Source organism: Erinaceus europaeus, chromosome 3, assembly GCF_950295315.1.
Source record: "Erinaceus europaeus chromosome 3, mEriEur2.1, whole genome shotgun sequence".
Lineage (NCBI taxonomy): Eukaryota > Metazoa > Chordata > Mammalia > Eulipotyphla > Erinaceidae > Erinaceus > Erinaceus europaeus.
In genome coordinates this window covers 119348260-119368276 of record NC_080164.1, presented here as the reverse complement: position 1 = coordinate 119368276, position 20017 = coordinate 119348260, and the positions used below count along the sequence as shown (strand labels likewise).

Here is a 20017-nt window from a genome sequence, read left to right as displayed (position 1 = left end):
TATTATAAATTAATGGAGAAATAAAATTGGATTAAGTGAAAAAATAAATTCAGGTGGCCAGGCAAGTGCCACACTTTATAAAGCAGATATGTTACAATGCACAAGGACCTAGACTGAAGCCCCTGGTCTCCACCTGTGGGGGAGAATCTTCATGTACTACAAAGCAGGGCTGCAGGTGTCTCTCTTTCTCTCTCCATCCCTATCTTTATGTTCCATAAAATCAGTAGTTTTATTAAATTCAGAGATACTAATAAAGAAAAAAAATGAGTAAGCTAAACCAAATCACCCATTTTAACAGTATAGTAGCCTCCACAATGACCCAGCCTCTACCAGGCCTAATTAACTCTGTATGACACCTGGCTGGTTGTATAAGCAACCTCTTAAAATTTGTCCAACAATTACTAGGGTGTGTGTGTGTGTGTGTGTGTGTGTGTGTGTGTGTGTGTGCAGATAAGGAAAAAATAGCAGATAATAGGGAATTTAATTTCTACCACTATTTTTGTTCCTACTATTTTTGTTTCTACCACTATTTTTGTCTTCTTTTTCTCATGATTAAACAGGGTTTTTGCTTTATTTTTAGGATTGTTTTAGTAAATAAAGACATCTCTCCATTTAGATGATTATTTTTTAATTTATTTATTCCCTTTTGTTGCCCTTGTTTTATTGTTGTAGTTATTATTGATGTCATTGTTGGATAGGACAGAGAGAAATGGAGAGAGGAAGGGAAGACAGGGGAAGAGAAAGGTAGACACCTGCAGACCTGCTTAACCGCCTGTGAAGCGACTCCTGAGCAGGTGGGGAGCCAGGACTCTTAACCGGGATCCTTACGCCAGTCCTTGTGCTTTGCGCCATATGCACCTAACCTGCTCCGCTACCTACCGCCCGACTCCCCCATTTAGATGATTCTTAACTTGAATACAAAATGTGTCCAGTTTGTCCTCTGACTTTCATGAGACTGAAAGGAAATATTAAAAATGTTTCTATGTGGAGCCAGATGTGTTTTATGATTTATTACATATCTTGTGAAATAACTGTGAAATAGAATGTTTACTGATACCTCATCACTGTGGTGGTATGTCTGTTTCCAACAAAAATGTAACTGAAAAATACAGACAATTAAGATTATACTTCATGGGTATTTTCTCATTACCAAAAGGAAAAATAAATTGCACAATTTTATGTAAAAAAAAATTAGCTAACACAATCAAGGCTCATTTATCATTTCATGTTACTTCTTTAATGATTTTATTAAGTTATGTTGTTATTTTGCAATCAAATCAGAGAATATATGGTATTTAATGCTAGCTAAATTCAGACTTCAATGTGAAAGAAAAATTTGAGAGGGAGAGAGACAGGCCAGCAAGTAGCTTCTCTCCAGGAGGCTGGGGAAGGAAAAAGCCAAATCAGTCCTTATAAAAGCAAAGAAATGCCTCATAAGCAAAAGTGAGGTCTTTTAATGGAGTGGTTATAAAGTTTAATGCTCATAACTTTAATAGGCATATTTAAATGCATGACTATGATTTGTTTTTTTTTAATTATCATTTCCTACACAAAAATGCCTTGTATATATTCAATTAACCTAATGAATTGAATCAGTATGAAAAATATCTTAAATACTTAGGATAAATCACAATTGGGTAAAATAAAAACTCAGGTTATATATAATAGTAAAAACAAGAACAGACATTCATACATGAGGATGACCATCCTGACCTACTACCAAGAGTTCTACAAGAAAAATGTTCTAACTTAACAGTCATTTGTAAGCAACTGATCAATAACAGATAGGTTATATCAGTAGAACACACCTTTATTTATATAGCTAATGGAGAAAACACATGACTTAATTTGTCTTTCTTTTATTTTTCTACTTCTTTAACCACCAGAGTAATTTCTGGTATTTGGTGTCTGCACAATGACTTCATCATTCATGGTAGTTTTGTTGTTGTTGTTGTTTTCCCTTTATTTTCCCCTTTCTTCCTAGTAGAGAGGGAGGAAAAAGAGATATCCACAATACTTTTCCACCATTGTGAAGCTTCCACCCTACAGGTGAGTACCAAGGACCTGAACCCGAGTCCTTACAAATGATAATGTGTGTGCTCTACCAGCACACCATTAGCCAGGCCCTGTTTTTACCATTCCTAGCTAATCCTTATTTGATAAATTCTGGAAGACATATTTTAAAAACATATGAGTGTGCTTTCTTAGCCAAAAGCTAACCTTTATTTTTATTGGCCTGTCTTATTAGCAAAATTCGTGTAAGGCCTTGGCCATTACTAATTTCTTAGAAATAAATCTTCCTAAATAGATTTTCTGAATAGCTTATACATTATCTTTTAAGTAAAATATGTCAACACAAAATTATATATGTGAAACTTATCACCTACTCTTTTGACCTCATCATAGACATCCATTATTATGGATGTCATAGTGTCATTAGAGCATTTGGGGAAACATAAGTTTATTGGAACCATACCCAAATGACCCCAATATTTGAGATTTGATGAATAAAAGTGTGCATACAAATAAGCATATATGTTAAAGTAATAGGCTCATTAAATTGAAAACAACTTAAACTAGGAAGCATGTCTAGACTGCTTAGGCTATAAAATAAGTTTCATTACTCTACATTTTATTTCTTTCTCATACCTCATTAGGAAGTTTAGATTTTACTAACATTTGTTTTCTCTATATTCTTTTTCATCACATTTTCTTTTACCTGCTTCCAATCCACTAAAAATATGTTGCAGTTGGGTTGGCAAAATAGCTCATTTGAATAAGGTCCTTGCATTGACCCAAGTTTGAGACCTGTCCCCACTATACTGGAGGAAGCTTCAGTACTATGCCCTGACTCTCCTCTCTCTCTCTCTCTCTCAAAAAAAAAAAATCAATTCAAAGCAGTTACAGCAAGGATAAAAAATATATTTTTTTGCAGTAAGTTGTATGTAAAACTTAGAAAAGCAAATGGCCTTCAAGTTTGGTGTGTTGGACTATTGTATATAATTATATACACCTTAGTTCACTGACTTTTTTGATACATCTATTGACTCTTCAGACTAATTCTGTGACAATTTAGTTAATTTCCTTGATTGAATTAATAGTAGTAACTAGCTCTAGACATAGAAAAAGTCTCAGACTCCAGGCCAAAATAGGCAAGTTATTTACTAGTAGATAAAACCCCAATAGATTATTTTCAATGGAGTTCTAAAATCACCTTACCAATTTTGACCCAGTAAACATACACAAGTCCTGAGTTTCTGTTAACTCTTTTCATCACATCCTTTCCTTAACAACTCTTGACTAAATTCTTGATCTGCTTTAAGTTTGATGTAATCCTAATGAGACTGCATCAAAACTAGACATTTTGCTTTTATGAAATGCCATGTTAAGAGAATGGGGGGGGCAGGTGGTGGCACATCTGGTTGAGTGCACATGTTACAATGCGCAAGGACCCAAGTTCGAGTCCCCAGTCCCCACCTTCAGGGGGAAAGCTTCATGAGTGGTGAAGCAGTGCTGCAGGTGTCTCTCTGTCTCTATCCCCCCTTTCCCTCTTGATTTCTGGCTGTCTCTATCTAATAAATTAATAAAGATTATTAAAAAGTAAATAAATAAAAAAAGGAATGGAAAAAAATCTGGATACTTGTGTATACCACATATAAAAAGACTATTGTCAAGTATCAAATCTCATAGTTCTGTTAAAAAAAAAAAAAAAGAAAGAAGGGGCTGGGTGGTAGTGCAGCCCATTGAATGCACATGTTGCAATGTGCAAAGACCTGGTTTCAAACCTTTAATCCCCTCATGCAGGAGGGAAGCTTTGCAAGCCGTGAAGCAGTGCTACAGGTTGCTCTTTCTCTCTCCCTTCCTATCTCCTCCTCCCTTCTCAGCTTTTTTCTGTCCTACTAAATAAAAAGAAAGAAAGGAAAAGGAAAAAAAAAATAGCTACCAGGAGCAACGGATCTGTGGTGCAACCACAAAGCCCCAGTGATAAACCTGATGGTAATAAAATAAAATAATAATAATCTCATTGAACATGAAAAAATTATGTATTTATTTGACCAAAACTCATATGCATATAACATGTAATCATATGGACAGATGTACAACAACATAAGCAATTAGAGAAGTGCAACTTAAAACTATAAAATATTCCTATACACTAATGAGAGTGCTTTATTTAAAAAAAATTAAATGTTTTAATTATCTTTATTTACTTATTGGATAGAGACAGCCAGAAATCAAGAGGGAAGTGGGGGGTAGAGAGGAAGAGAGACAGAGAGATACCTACAGCACTGCTTCACCACTCATGAAGCTTTCCCCCTGCAGGTGGGGACCAGGGACTTGAACCTGGGTCCTTATGCATTGTAATTTGTGCACTCAACCAGGTGCACCACCACCAGGCCCCTGTTTTTAAAAATTAAATAATGACAAAACCATGTGCTGGCAAAACTATAAAAAGAACTGAATCACTCATATTATAATGGTACATCCATTCTGAAAAATTATTTGGCAATTTCTTTAAAAGTTAAACAAACAACTACCATAAGAGCCACAATCATGCCCTGGGCATTACCCAGTCAAATGATAAATTGTATTCAAAGCATATGTACATGAATGTTTATAGCAGGTTTATTCTTTTTTTTTTTCCTCTGCTAGGTGCCTACTATAAATCCACTACTCCTGGCAGCCATTTTTTTCCTTCTTTCTTTTCTCTCTTCCATTTTTTATTGAATAGGACAGAGAGAAATTGAGAGGAGAATGGGAGATAGAGATGGAGAGCAAAGAACACCTGCAGACCTCCTTCACCACTTGTGAAGGATCCATCCTGTAGGTGGGGAGCTGGGACTCTAACCCAGATCCTTGCCCAGTCCTTCACTTAGTACTATGTGTGCTTAACCAGGTGTGCCACCACCTGGCCCCCACAGGTTTATTCCTAATATACAAAAATTAAAACAACACTGATATTCTTCAAGAAGCCAGTGGTGAAATTAATTTAGGTACCCCACACCATGAAATGCTACACAACAATGTAAGGAAGTTGTATTAAGTTTTAGAGAACCAAACTGGGTGACCCAGAGATGACACAATGGACAAAATATTGAACTCTCAAGCATAAGATCTTAAGTTTGATCCCAGGCATCACATGTTATGAACTGGCTCTCTTTCTCTCTGTCTATGGCCTTCCCTCTCTCAATAATAACTAAAATAGGTAAAAATTAAAAACTAGATAATCATACTGGAAAAATCAATGCAAAAAAAACTTACATGAGATTCTATTTATATGACTTGACATTCTTGAAATGACAGAATTATAGAAAAGAGGAACAAATTAATAGTTGCAAGGATATATCAAACCTACAGCCAACATCATATTCAATGGTAAAAAACTGGAAGCATTCCTCCTCAGATCAGGTACCAGACAGGGATGCCCACTATCACCATTACTACCCAACATAGTGTTGGAAGTTTTTGCCATAGCAATCAGGCAGGAGCAAGAAATTAAAGGCATACAGATTGGAAGAGAAGTCAGACTCTAACTATTTGCAGATAATATGATAGTATACATAGAAAAAACTAAAAGAATCCAGCAAAAGCTTTTGGAAATCATCGGGCAATCCAGTAAAGTGTCAGGCTAAAAAATTAGCATACAAAAGTCAGTAGCATTACTCTATACAAACACTAAGTTGGAAGAAGAAGAAATCAAGAAACCAACCCCTTTTACTATAGCAACAAAAATAATAAAGTAACTAGGAATAAACCTAACAAAAGAAGTGAATGACTTATATACTGAAAATCATGAGTCATTACTCAAGTAAATAGGAAAAGACACAAAGAAGTAGAAAGATATTCCATGTTGATGCGTTGGAAGAATTAACATCATTAAAATGAATATACTACCTGGAGCCATATACAAATTTAATGCGATCCTTATCAAGAGCCACCTCAATTTTTTAAAACAAAAGCTACAAATATTTATCTGGAACCAGAAAAGACCTAGAATTGCCAAAAATACCTGGAGAAGAAAGAACAGAACTGGAGGCATCACAGTCCCAGATCTCAAATTGAATTTTAGAGCCTTTATAGTCAAAACTGCTTGGTACTAGAACATAAATAGACACACTGACTAGTGGAATAGAAGTGAGAGTCCAGAAGTAAGCCCCCATACCTACAGATATCTAATCTTTGACAAAGGTGCCCACACTATTAAATGGGGAAAGGGGAGTCTCTTAACAAATGGTGTTAGAAAAATTGGGTTGAAAGGAACAGAAGAATGAAACTGAACCACTATATTTCACCAGACACAAAAGTAAATTCCAAGTTGATCAAGATGACTTGGATGTTAGACCAAAAACTATCAAATACTTAGAGGAAAATTTTTAAAGACATCTTCAATGATATGAATCCAATTTGGAAGATAACTAAAACAAAAATAAACTAGTGGGACTACATCAAATTAAAAAGCTTCTGCACAACAAAAGAAACCACTACCCAAACAAAGAGAACTCCCACAGAGAGAAGATCTTTACATGCCATATATGTAGAAGAGAGGCTAATAATCAAAATATATAAAGAGCTCACCAAAATCAACAAGAAAACAAATGACCCCATCCAAAAATGGGGGGGAGGATATGAACAGAATATTCACTATAGAAGAGATTCAAAAGGCCAACAAACACATGAAAAAAATGCTCCAAGTTGGTGCAGAGTCAGTTGCACAGCGGAGTCAGCTAGGGTATTATACCTTCTATTCATTGCAGTATCTTCCATCGAGGGGTCATACTGTCCAGTGAAGAGGCTGTGCTGCTAGATTTAAAACAGAGTCTCAAGTTATTGCTGGGAATTATCTTCCATTTTCTGGCCTGAAAGACATTCAGCAAAAGAAGAAGAGGTGGCAGTTTCTTGGGAATACCAAAGGACACCACCCGGACCAAAACAAGACAGGACTAGAATGAACACAGGAACCCAGTAAATCACCCGTGAGTACAAACACGCGTGGCTGGTGACAGAGAGGAGAGAGGGGCCTAAGGAGAGATTAAGTGACTGCTAACAGTTCAACAGTTTATCAGTAGAGACACCACTTCCAGTCTGCTCCACAACAAGGGGACAGCTGAAGGGAGGAAAGGACTCCCCAGAGACTCACCAAGTGCAACTCTGAGTCTCCATTGCTACTACCCTCAGAATCTGGAGCAGCAACAGGGAGGGACACCAGGGGACAGAGATCTAACCGGGAAACTCAGGAGAAGACCTAAACCTCGGTGGCATAGCTGAGGGGCTGTGAAAGTCTCTTTGCATAACCACTGGATTATCTCTGCCACACCCTGCTTTATCTCTTGGTCAGGAGTCAGTGATTAAGCTAAGAAGCCTATTGATAGTTTAAAAGCCCTCAGGCTCCCATAGCCTACAGGGAAGAAAAAAAAAAGAAAAAATGTTCCAAGTCATTGATTATCAGAGAAATGCAAATAAAGACAGCAATGAGATACCACTTCACTCCTGTGAGAATGCCATACCCTAGAAAAGGTAGCAGCAACAAATGCTGGAGAGGTTGTGGGGACAAAAGGAACCTTGCTGCACTGCTGGTGGGAATGTAAATTGGTCCAATCCCTGTGGAGAGCAGTCTGAAGAACTCTCAAAAGTCTAGAAGTGGTCCTACCTTATGACCCTGCAATTCCTCTCCTGGGGAATATATCCTATGGAACCAAACATGCCCATCCAAAGAGATTTATGTACACATATGTTCTTAGCAGCACAATTTGTAATAGCCAAAACCTGGAAGCAACCCAGGTGTCCAACAACAGATGAGTGGTTTAGCAAGTTGTGGTATATACACATAATGGAATACTATGCAGCTATTAAAATGGTGATTTCACAATTTTAAGCTTATCTTGGAATGAGCTTGAAGGAATCATGTCATGTGAGGTAAGTCAGAAAAAGAAGAGTGAATATGGGATGGTCTTACTCATAGACAGAAGTTGAAAAACAAGATCAGAAGGGAAAACACAAAGCAGAACTTAGGCTAGAGTTGGTGGATTGCACCAAAATAAAAGACTCTTGGGCAGGAAGTGGGGGGGTGGGGTGGGAAGGTTCAGGTCCTGGAACATGATGACAGAGGATCTAGTTGGAGTTGAATTGTTATGTGGAAAACTGGGAAATGTTATGCATGTACGAACTACTGTATTTACGGTTGACTATAAACCATTAATCCCCCAATAAAGAAGTTTAAAAAAATGTGGGAGTGAAAAGGGAGAGGGTAGGAGGAAGTACATAGCTATTAAAAGATAACATGATGAATATTTGTCATTGCAATGTATATCTGAATGATAGCAATGTCAATATCCTGATTGTGACAATATATTAAAATTTGGGGAAGTAGAGAGCATACATTCCCATACATGAGAACCCTGGTTCAAGCACCCACTTTCCACTGCAGTGGAATAAGCTTCAGCTGCGGTAGAGCATTGATGCAGGTATCTTCTCTCTCTCTTCCTTTCTTCTTAAATATTTATTTATTTATTCCCTTTTGTTGCCCTTGTTGCTTTTTATTGTTGTTGTCATTGTTAGATAGGACAGAGAGAAATAGAGAGAGGAAGGGAAGACAGAAAGGGGGAGAGAAAGATAGACACCTGCAGACCTGTTTCACCACCTGTGAAGCAACTCCCCTGCTGGTGGGGAGCCAGGGGCTGGAACCAGGATCCTTATGCCAGTCCTTGCGCTTTGCGCCACCTGCACTTAACCTGCTGTGCTACTGCCCTACTCCTTCTCTTTTCCTTTCTATCTCTTTCTCTCTGTCACCTTCTTGTCAAAAAAATATTGCCACAGGAAATGGTGGAGTCCTAAAGGCCCTGAGCCCCAGAGATAAGTCTGATGGCAAAATAACTAAATAAATAAATACTATGTATTATATCTAAATCTAAGACTGAACCTGTTATTGTTTCATAATAAAACGTTGACTTTTATTATATTTTAAAAATATACATGTTTCTTGAGATTAGCTATTAGATGTAGATGGGAATAGATAGCATAATAATTATGCAAAGAGACTCTCATGCCTGAGACTCCCAAGTCCCAGGTTCAATACCCTGCACCACCATAAACCATAGGTGAGCAGTGTTCTGGTAAAAAAAAAAAAAAAAAAAGAGATATTAGATGTGAAAAATTTGATAGTTTATCTCTTACATTTCTAGACAATAACCATAAAAATAAGTGTCATTTAAGGGACCAGGCAGTGGTGTACCTGGTTAAGTGCACACATTACAGTGTGCAAGGACCCGGGTTCAAGTCCCTGGTGCCCACTTGCAGAGGGAAACCTCAAGTGGTAAAGCAGTGCAGCAGGTGTCTCTGTCTCTCTCCCTCTCTACCTCCCAACACCCCTCTCAGTTTCTCTCTTTCTCTATCCAATCATAAATAAAAAAATATATTTTTAAAGTAAATATTATTTAAATGATCAATAGGGGATGCTTTTGTAAAAGTGTCTTTGGGAGTAGTCGGGCGGTAGCGCAGAAGATTAAACGCATGTGACCCCAAGTGCAAGGACCAGCCTGAGGATCCTGGTTGGAGCCCTCAGCTCTCCACCGGCAGGGGAGTCGCTTCACAGGTGGTAAAGCAGGTCTGCAGGTGTCTTTCTTTCCCCCTCTCTGTCTTCCCCTCCTCTCTCCATTTCTCTCTGTCCTATCTAACAAAGACGACATCAATAACAGCAACAATAACTACAACAACAATAAAAAAACAAGGGCAACAAAAGGGAAAATAAATAAATAAATAATTTTTAAAAAGAAAGAAAGGAAGTGTCTTTGGGAACTACAGAAATATTTTTAAGATTGAAAGAGCTACCATTATGGCATTACTTCTAGCAAACTACAGTATCTTCTACCTCAGCAACCCGAAATCATTTTGCTTTTTCATAAATACTTTGTATGACATTATAAAGATACTAAAGTTATCAGTTAACACTTATGTTGATTCCTCTTTTATATCTCAGATTAATTAAATATGACTGTTTTTCCTGCTTCTCCTTGCCATTAAATAACTGAATTCATAGTCTACTATAAATGTCGATTTTAATGTTTTGTTTCTTGAGGTGATAATATGATATAGATGAAATATATATATTATTTCTCATTATTTGGGTAAAATTGTTAGAAAATAAGTGACATTCAAATCTTAACAGCTCCTTAAAAAATATGTCAATACTAATTCTGTCAATTCAGGCCAGAAAGAAATTTAACATGTCAGAGATTATTTTCAAACCAGTTTTTCCATAGTCTGTGTGTTCATCTTGTTTTGTGTAGAATGTTTAATGAAATACCTAAAAGTTCTGTGTGTTCTGAACAAGGAAAAAAATATTTGTGGTTTGTTTTTAATGACAGCTAACTTGTATAACTTCAAAAGCCATGTAATTGTCATAAATTTACTCGTAAGTACTATATAAAATAGGCCCATAAATTCTGTTATAGTTGTAGTTGGTTTCTATTAACTATTGTTCAAATATTTTTGCTTGTTTCTATTTCTTCCAAATTTTCATAATTCCCAAAAGAAATCTTAGTCTTTTTCTTTCTTTCTTTCTTTCTTTCTTTTTTTACTATTGGAAAGGCATATGTTCAAAAAGCAGCTGGAAATAAGTTCCAGGAAAAATTTATGTAATTTGTTTACAATAAGCAAGTGAATACCACCAGGTAGTGGTTATTTTACATCAAAAACTAGAATATGCACATTGGCAAGAGAGCTTGAAGGTACGAAATTATCTAAGAAGAGGGAAAGCTTCTTGAAGAATCTACCTCTTAATGGATCTTAGTGAAAGCAATGGTCATAAAATGAAAGAGTTCTACATTTCTACAATGACACTCCAAGTTCTCTATAAGCAAGTAGTATTCATACCTCTTTTTCTTTGATTATTGGTTCATATTCATAAGTGTACTGACTTCCACAGTGTGTCAGTATACCTGGGAAAGTCAAGTCAGAAATTTTCCAAACTGAAGATGTGTCCTCATAAGAGACCCTGAGAAACACAAAATTAACATTTCAAAGTTAAAAGACACATTATTTACACTATCCACTGCTACATTAATATAACTGTCTAAATATACTAAGTACATCTGCTCTTCCTTGCAACAATTTTTGTAAGACTTCCGAAGCATAAAATAAATAATAAACAAATCATAAGAGAAACAAATTTAATATACAATTAAAATAGAGATTTCATATTTTTTCATATCTTTGATCTGAATAAAGGTAAAGAAGATTAGAGCACAATTCTGCCTTACAAAAAAGCATCATGTTGAGTGAGACCAGCCAGAAAGAGAAAGGCCAATACCAAATGATCTCACTTTTAGATGGAATTTAAGAATAAAGAACAGTAAGGGAAAATATAAAGTGAAACTTGAACTGGGTGTGACATATTGCACCAAAGCAAAGGACTCTGGGAAAAGAGGGAAAAGAATAGGTTGAAGGACATAGGGATCCTGTTGTGTCACCTAGATATCAATCAAGGGGAGGTGAGAGGTTGTGCCTATGTATTAAAAACTATATTGTAAACAATTAACCCTCCAAAACAATAATAAGTACTACCATAGGAGTGGGGGTATATATGTCTCACCTGGTAAAACACACAATGCATGAGGACCCAGGGTTGAGTCTACACCCACCTCATTGGAATGCCACAAAAAGCTTTTCAAGTGGTGAAGCAATGTTCAGGCATCTCTCTACCTGAAAACAGTGGAATCGTGTGGATACTGAGTCCCAGGGAAGTCCTGGCAGCAAGGAAGAAACTAAAGAAAACTGTCTATTTATTAAATTTAAAGATTTAAATCATTAAAATAAGTTTATTTTAATTTTATCTTCAGAGTTAAAATGGTAAACATTAAACATATTTACTGTGAAAGTTAGCCTATATAACTAGGAGAGATGACAATATGTAATGTAACCCCACAGAAATAATTTTCAAGCTAACCAGAAACACACACACATGCACACGCACATGCAAAAAAGGAAATATATGTATAGAGTTTAAATATGTAGTCAGGTGACTGAGCAAAACCTACAAGTCTGTGTGTGAAAGCTTCAGAATTTTTTCAACCATCATCCAGATTTATGCTCTCTGTTCTCTTTCATCTTAATGCAGATGAGTTGTATTGACACTGCAGAGTAGCATTTGCTGTGTGTAGCATTACTCTGTGTAGCATTACTCTGTGTGTGAAACTGCTATAAATGAACCTGTGTGGTAGAAAAAGACATTTCTGCATCATAAAATAATTTGATAGTAATTACCTTGCTCAGTAGTCTATATGCATTCACAGTTTTAAAGGTTTCAGAAATCTATCATATAATTTTTTTAGATATCTCATAAAATTCATTCTATAAAAGAATGAATGTAGCTGAACTCCATGGTTTTTAGTTGTTTGTTTTGTGTTTTGATTTTTTTTTTTTTTTTTTGCCTCCAGGGTTATCGCTGAGGTTCAATACCTGCACTGTGAATCCACTGCTCATGGTGGCCATCTTTTTTTTCCCATTGTTGTTATTGTTGGATGGGATTGAGAGAATTTGAGAGAGGAGGGGAAGACAGAGAGGGGAGAGAAAGAGAATTGACCCCCCTACAGGTGGGGAGCTGGGGTGGGGGGCTGGAACCGTAATCCTTCAGTGGGCCCTTGAGTTTCTCATTATGTGCAATTAACCTGGTGCGTTATCTCCTGTTCCCCTCCTCTATGTTTTTCAGTCCTAGAACCCTAGAGAAATTATCTGAGTAATTTATCAAATTATTCAGATGACTTACCTCTTGTACTCATGTAGAATAATAACTTTTCCTAAATAGAAGTGAAACCTATGATTTATGTAAAGTTTAATTATAAATACTACCCTCTGCTACTGCAAAAATTATTACTTATAGAATATAACTTATTTTTCAATAATATTATATTTCAGACTTTTTGAAGGAATACAACATTCCTTTTAAAAAATTGTCATATCCTCCTTCTTACCACTAAATTCAATAGACTTTCTTCCAACTTTAGAAAGACAGCACATAGGAAATAATGATAATGAATTCATGACACTCCAGATCCCCAAGCCCATATAAAGAATATCTTTTTATTTGACTTTCAACAGTGAGTAAATTATGTCTGTTTTACCCCCAGTAAAATAATCTTTCTTTTTTCCACTTTTTTCAGATGTAACAACGACACAAGAGACAGAGAGAAAGGAAAATGAAACCACAGCAACTAAGTTCCTTCAGTGCAATAAGGACTGGGCTCAGGGCTGGGCTGTGCAAATGGATAAAGCAGCACTCTATTCAAATGAGCTATTTTTGCTAGTCCAGTAAAATAGTTTCTTGAATCCTTCCCCAAAGAATATTTGTCATCAACTATTCTTACTTCTTTTCTCACTTTATTTATACTAGGGGGATTCCCCCCAACCCCTGCCCACCCCAGAGCCAGCCAGTGTCTTGCACCTACTTCCAGGGTAATGTTTTCATTGGTAGTAGGCAGTAGTTACCATCCGTACTCCATATCATCAGAATCCTTCCCCAAAGAATATTTGTCATCAACTATTCTTATTTCTTTTCCTCACTTTATATTAGGAGGCATCTCCTCCCACCCCCACCCACCCCAGAGCCAGTGTCTTGCATCTACTTCTAAGGTAATGTTTTCATTGGTAGTAGGCAGTAGTTACGATACTCCGTATCATCAGAGCATCCCCTGGTCCTATGACCCTGCCAAGTGATGCTGGAGCTTCAACCTAGGCTGCACACATGGAAATAAAAAAGCCCTACTGGTGAGCTATCTCTCAGCACACACACACAGGCTAAGTGATGTTTCTTGGCATCTGCAGCTTCTAATTCATTCATTAGTCATAGCACATATCACCTGATAATGCTATCTACTTAGTTGTACCTCTCTTTATAATCCTCCAAGTTCATTGCAATCAAGATCCATGTTTAATATTTGATTCCTGGTACATTGTAGACCCACACATATTTGTTGGGCAGTTTTTCAAAAAAACTGCTTTGTCCTATTATTCTTTGATGAATTCATCATTTTGGCAAGGACAATGCTACTACCTTTTGTCCCTTTCTAAATTTGGTGCATTGCATATAAGATAGTTTAGGTCTTAGTTGACTGCTTGATTCAGAACTAAATCCACAAAGTTCCAGCCTTAGAGTATGAGCCACTAGACTAAAAAGAAAAGAGCACTCAGTGACTCAGTTCAAAAGAGTGACTGCTGAAATCACTGTCCCATTCATTGCATTTGTCTGTCTTGCACCTACCCAAATGATACTAATTAAGCTCTGTAATAATACAATTACTAAAAGTAAATTATAGGTCAAAAACATTTCTTTTCTTCAGTAAGTCATGCACCAATAGAAACAAACCTCAAAGAAAGATGTTTTGTAAACATAATAGGATTTCTAAATAATAAGTTACTAAGGAATTAAATTTTTTCAGTCAAGTTGTGAGAATCTGAGTATTTTCCGGCTTTTTTGTATGCTTTGATATGTTTTACCAACCACACAAAGCTCAAATGTATGAAGTCAATCAGAAGTTGACTTCTGGAAGGCAGCTCTGAAGAGTAGAAAGAAATGTCCCACCTTTCTACTTAATATGGGTGTGGCTCCTACCTACTCATGCCATCAGACTGTTAAGCTGTTCTGCCTTTCTATTCACACAGGTTGCCTTTATGGTAAAAGGATTCTTTTGTCACCTTATTTGTTGTGCAACCTAATATAAAAATGTGTAGCTGTAATTGGCATATAGAACTGGATACTCCCTCTTCAATTTATAGAAATCCCTTTTAAATCCATTCTTCTTCTTCTAGCGTTTGCCCTTCTTCCGTAGCCAGTCAACAGCGTCAGGTTGAGCCTGATATAAGTTTCGAGACCTCCTTTGAATCTGGAGAGGTGGCAGTCATTGACTATGTGGGTCATAGTCTGTCTGTAGCCGCAGGGGCAGTTCGGGTCATCTCTGGCTCCCCAGCGATGGAACATAGCGGCGCACCGGCCATGGCCTGTTCGATAGCGATTGAGGAGGGCCCAATCATAACATGCTAGGTCAAAGCCGGGTTGACGCTTGCAGGGGTCTGTGATGAGGTGTTTGTTCTTTACCTCAGCTGACTGCCAACTCTGTTTCTAAGAGTCTGGAACAGAAAGGTTCAGTGTAGGTGTAGGGGACCAGATTGGATGACAGGGTGGGCGGAGATATCCGAGTATATTGGCAGGTCCGGTCGAGAGTAGACGTGGGAAATGAATTTAGATGATGCCGCATCCCGACGAATATCTGGCGGGGCGATGTTGCTAAGAACTGGCAGCCATGGAACCAGGGTGGAACGGATGGTTCCAGAAATTATCCTCATGGAGGAATATAATTCGGAATCGACCAAGTGGACATGGGGGCTACGGAACCATACTGGGGCACAGTATTCTGCAGTGGAATAGCATAATGCCAGAGATGATGATCGTAGTGTGGAAGCTCCATGAGGAGTTGGCCATTAAATTTATAGAGCAACTTGTGGTTTCTTTAAATCTCTTTAAAAAAATCTTTAAAGAGATTTTTTTTAGCTCTTTTTCTTTTTTATTTATTTATTTATTTTTTATTTAAGAAAGGATTAGTTAACAAAACCATAGGGTAGGAGGGGTACAATTCCACACAATTCCCACCACCCAATCTCCATATCCCACCCCCTCCCCTGATAGCTTTCCCATTCTCTATCCCTCTGGAAGCATGGACCCAGGATCATTGTGGGTTGCAGAAGGTAGAAGGTCTGGCTTCTGTAATTGCTTCCCCGCTGAACATGGGCATTGACTGGTCAGTCCACACTCCCAGTATGCCTTAAAGATAATTTTTCTATGTAGAAATTCTTGAGGGGGGCAAGTGATGGTACACCTGGTTGAGTGCACATGTTATAATGTGCAAGGGACTAGTCTTCAGTCCTCACCTGCAGGGGCAATGCTTTGCAAGTGATGTAGCAATGCTGCAGGTCTCTCTCCCTCTCTATATATCTATCTGTCTGTCTATCTATCTATATATCTCTATCTCTATTTCAATCATCTCTATCTCTATTTCTCTCTCTCTCCCCCTACCCTCTAGATTTCTGGCTCTCTATCTAGTAAGTAAATAAAGATAATAAAAAGAATGTTTTTTCTGGACAGAGAGAAATGGAGAGAGGAGTGGAAGATAGAGGGGGGAGAGAAAGATAGACACCTGCAGACCTGCTTCACCGCTTGTGAAGCAACTCCCCTGCAGGTGGGGAGCCAGGAGGCTCAAACTGGGATCCTTATGCTGGTGTTTGCGCTTCGCGCCACATGTACTTAACCCACTGCGCTACTGCCCGACTCCCAAAAAGAAATATTTTAAAAAGTAGAAATTCTTCAAGGACATGAGGCCCACAGTGAAATTTTCTGGGGGTAAATCTCATCTTGTAAGCTCTTAAATGTCTAGGAATAAGTAAATAATATTGACGTCTGCCTCCAACATTGATCCTGAAGAGAAAATGGATGCATAATTCCTTAATATAACCTGCACTCATATTTCCATTTGATGACAAATTGGGCAACTGCTGCTGCCCCTCCACCCCCACTGTCTGAACAGAACAACACCGGGAGGCATCCTTTGAGACTAAGAGCTGTTAAGAAAATAGGCACCGGGGGTCGGGCGGTGGCGCAGTGGGTTAAGCGCACGTGGCGCAAAGCGCAGGGACCCGCGTAAGGATCCGGGTTCGAGCTCCCGGCTCCCCACCTGCAGGGGAGTGGCTTCACAGGCGGTGAAGCAGGTCTGCAGGTGTCTATCTTTCTCCCCCCCCTCTTTCTCTGTCTTCCCCTCCTCTCTCCATTTCTCTCTGTCCTATCCAACAACAAAGCAACGTCAACAATGGCAATAATAACCGCAATGAGGCTGCAACAACTAGGGCAACAAAAAGGGGGAAAAATCGCCTCCAGGAGCGGTGGATTCATGGTGCAGGCACCGAGCCCAGCAATAACCCTGGAGGAAAAAAAAAAAAAAAAGAAGGTAGGCACCAGGGGGAGGGCAATTCCCACCAAGATAAGTTCCATGCTCCTTTGCCTAGTTACTTTGTGTCTAAATAATACATTGATTTTGACACATTCCTGTGAAAGTTCTTTCATCTTGTCTTGCTCCTTTGAAATGAAAATATAACCATTATGTAACCATGTTGAAAAATGCTATTTAAACCTGTGCTGTTCCTTTGTTAGGGGTAGAGAAACTTTCTGAAGAGATTCAGTTCTCCTGCCCACTAGTGTAATAAAACTTTCTTTTCATCATAATTTCCATGTAAGCTTTGTGTTTGGGCATAATTTCTGCAATAATCCAAAATTAGTAGGAAGTGGAAATGGTATGTTAATGGAACTTCCTGAATAGTCAAAACTTACCACATAAAGGCTACTACTTTGAAAGGAACAAAAATAAAGCAAAATCCACTGGACACCAAAAAATGCACTAAATATATATAAAAATATGTGTGTGCACTGGTTTTTTATGTTATTTATTCTAGTATATGATACATGGTATTGAAATTTCTGATTTCCCAAGCAACAGTTCTTCAGAAATCTGGAAAAACAGTAGCTGATTTAAGAAAGTGTGAAGAGTAGGAAAAAAAAATGGAGAGTAGACTTGGCCATTAGTAAGGATAACTCTAGTTCCATCTCCTGGTGTTTTGTGAATTATATTTCACATTTGTGCTCTCCATTACTTATAGGAGAAAGTTTTAGTCCATATGCTTTCATTATTTTACAGTGACCCCCAATGACATGAGCTCACTTCTCTGTTGTTCACCTAGGATGGTCCACAGGGTTTCATCTGACAAAAATTGAGAACTCTTAGGTACTGACTTGAGAAAGACATTTGTGAAGTTACTCCAGAGTAAAGTGGATCTAAGGCTACATGGATGTGATTACCAGTGTAACTGTAATAAGAAATGAACTACGTGTATTTAAACTGATATACAGAAAGTACCAAATACGGTGTTATCTAGAGATCTAGAGTCAAGATATGGTAAAAGGTCATAATTGTTTATATATTTCAATAATTTGGAGGACCCAGACACCTTTTTTCAAATTATTTATTTTTATTTATTTTCTAATATTTATTTATTTATTTTCCCTTTTGTTGTCCTTGTTTTTTTATTGTTGTTGTAGTCATTATTGTTGTTGTTACTGATGTCATCATTGTTAGATAGGACAGAGAGAAATGGAGAGAGGAGGAGAAGACAGAGAGGAGGAGAGAAAGATAGACACCTGCAGACCTGTTTCACTGCCTGTAAAGCGACATCCCCCACCCTGCAGGTGGGGAGCCGGGAGCTGGAACCCGAATCCTTATGCGGCTCCCAGATCCTTGCGGGTCCTTGCACTTGGCACTACATGCGCTTAACCTTCTGCACTACCGCCCCAAATAATTTATAATGAGAACGTTAAAAGTCTTTTTTAGAAACAGAAACATGAATCACTGTGCTAAGATTTTATTATTCTCTATGCTAATCAAGCATCACAGAAATTGCATAGTCAAGATTAAAATATGATTATGTCTCTAGCCTGTATTTTAAAGAAATAACCATTATACAAAAAAATCATTAGTATTAAAATAAAGTACTTTCAGAAATGTATTCTTATTATCTTTCCCTTTGACTTTTAGATATCGAAATGCCAATAGCAGAAAATCTTCTCAATACCTGTAAGTTCAAGATAAACAGTTTTCTTTTTTTTGGAGGGGATTATTTTCCAGTGAAACTTGATTCCTTACATAGCTAGAGAGATTCTGCTTGAGAGTCATTGTATAGCTCATAATTGCATAGCAGAGACTTTGAAAAGGTTGCATAAAGATGACTATAGTGGGCCTTAAAGTGACTGATACCGCAGATTAAAATGAAGATTCTCGGGAGTCGGGCGGTAACGCGGGTTAAGCGCAAATAGCGCAGGTGGTGCAGGTGGTACAAAGCGCAAGGACCGTTGTAAGGTTCCCGGTTCAAGCCCCCGGCTCCCCACCTGCAGGGGCATCGTTTCAGAAGCGGTGAGGCAGGTCTGCAGGTGTCTATCTTTCTCTCCCCCTCTCTGTCTTCCCCCTCCTCTCTCCATTTCTCTCTGTCCTATCCAACAACGACAACAATAATAACTACAATAATAAAACAACAAGGTCAACAAGAGGGAATAAATAAATAAATAAATAAATAAATATTGAAAAAAAAAAGAAGAAGAAGAAGATTCCTAGATCCTGAAGGGACTGGGGGGAGGGGGGTAGAGAGAAATCAGTGAAATCAGTCAGGATCACTGATCTTACTGGGAACTAATACTGACTGTGACAGCTGGATTATAGCAATGTTACTTCAAGGTCAGATGACACCCACCCTGGTTGTCATAGCATAGTTATTTCTGAGTAATGGACAGATTCTAAGGACAAAGCTCTCTGTGAGCAATTCTCAAGAAATCTCATAGTATATCTTAAAAGTCACATATTCCAGCTAAAAACATTGGTACTGACATTTTCATAATCCAAAAATTAGAAATTTATCAGATAGGTAAAGAAGAGGTTATAAAATATATTAAAAGGCAGTAGTAAGAGAGCAGCCAATCTGACTATCTCTTGATTATAATACTAGACAAAAACAATGTCCTGAATTTGACAGGACCTACCTGAGATTTTGACTGTATTTTAAATAAGAGGGAAGAAGGAAGTGGTAATTATGAAAAAAACAAATAAATCTGAAGAACATAGTTTTGGTATGTGACAAACTGTGTTGAAGTGAAGTTACAGGTACAGGGTAGAAGACTTGGTAGATTTTCTAATACTTCTGAAATTATTATCTAGTGAATCTTCATTATGTTCCTTAAATTTTTATGATGCACTATATAAGTTGTTTCAATAAAGAAACTACATGAGATCTCAGCAGAGGTAATAAAAAGGTAACACTGCAGAGATGGCAGCTGAGAGTTTAACACAACAATGTGAGTAAATGAAAACTCCTAATGGATGCTGACGCATAGATTAAAATTCTGAGTAAGAACAGAAACAGGGAAGTAGTGTCACACAGC

General features: G+C 37.7%; 1 protein-coding gene across 1 annotated transcript in view; it reads left to right on the top strand.

Moving 5' to 3' along the window:
• The window catches only part of LOC103119999 (transmembrane protease serine 11C-like), a 72007-nt gene that overhangs the window by 41094 nt on the left and 10896 nt on the right, over window positions 1-20017 (top strand). The window contains exon 6 of the mRNA XM_007530348.1: window positions 18624-18662. Within this exon, the coding sequence (XP_007530410.1) occupies window positions 18624-18662 (39 nt within the window). The remainder of the gene's footprint in view (window positions 1-18623; window positions 18663-20017) is intronic.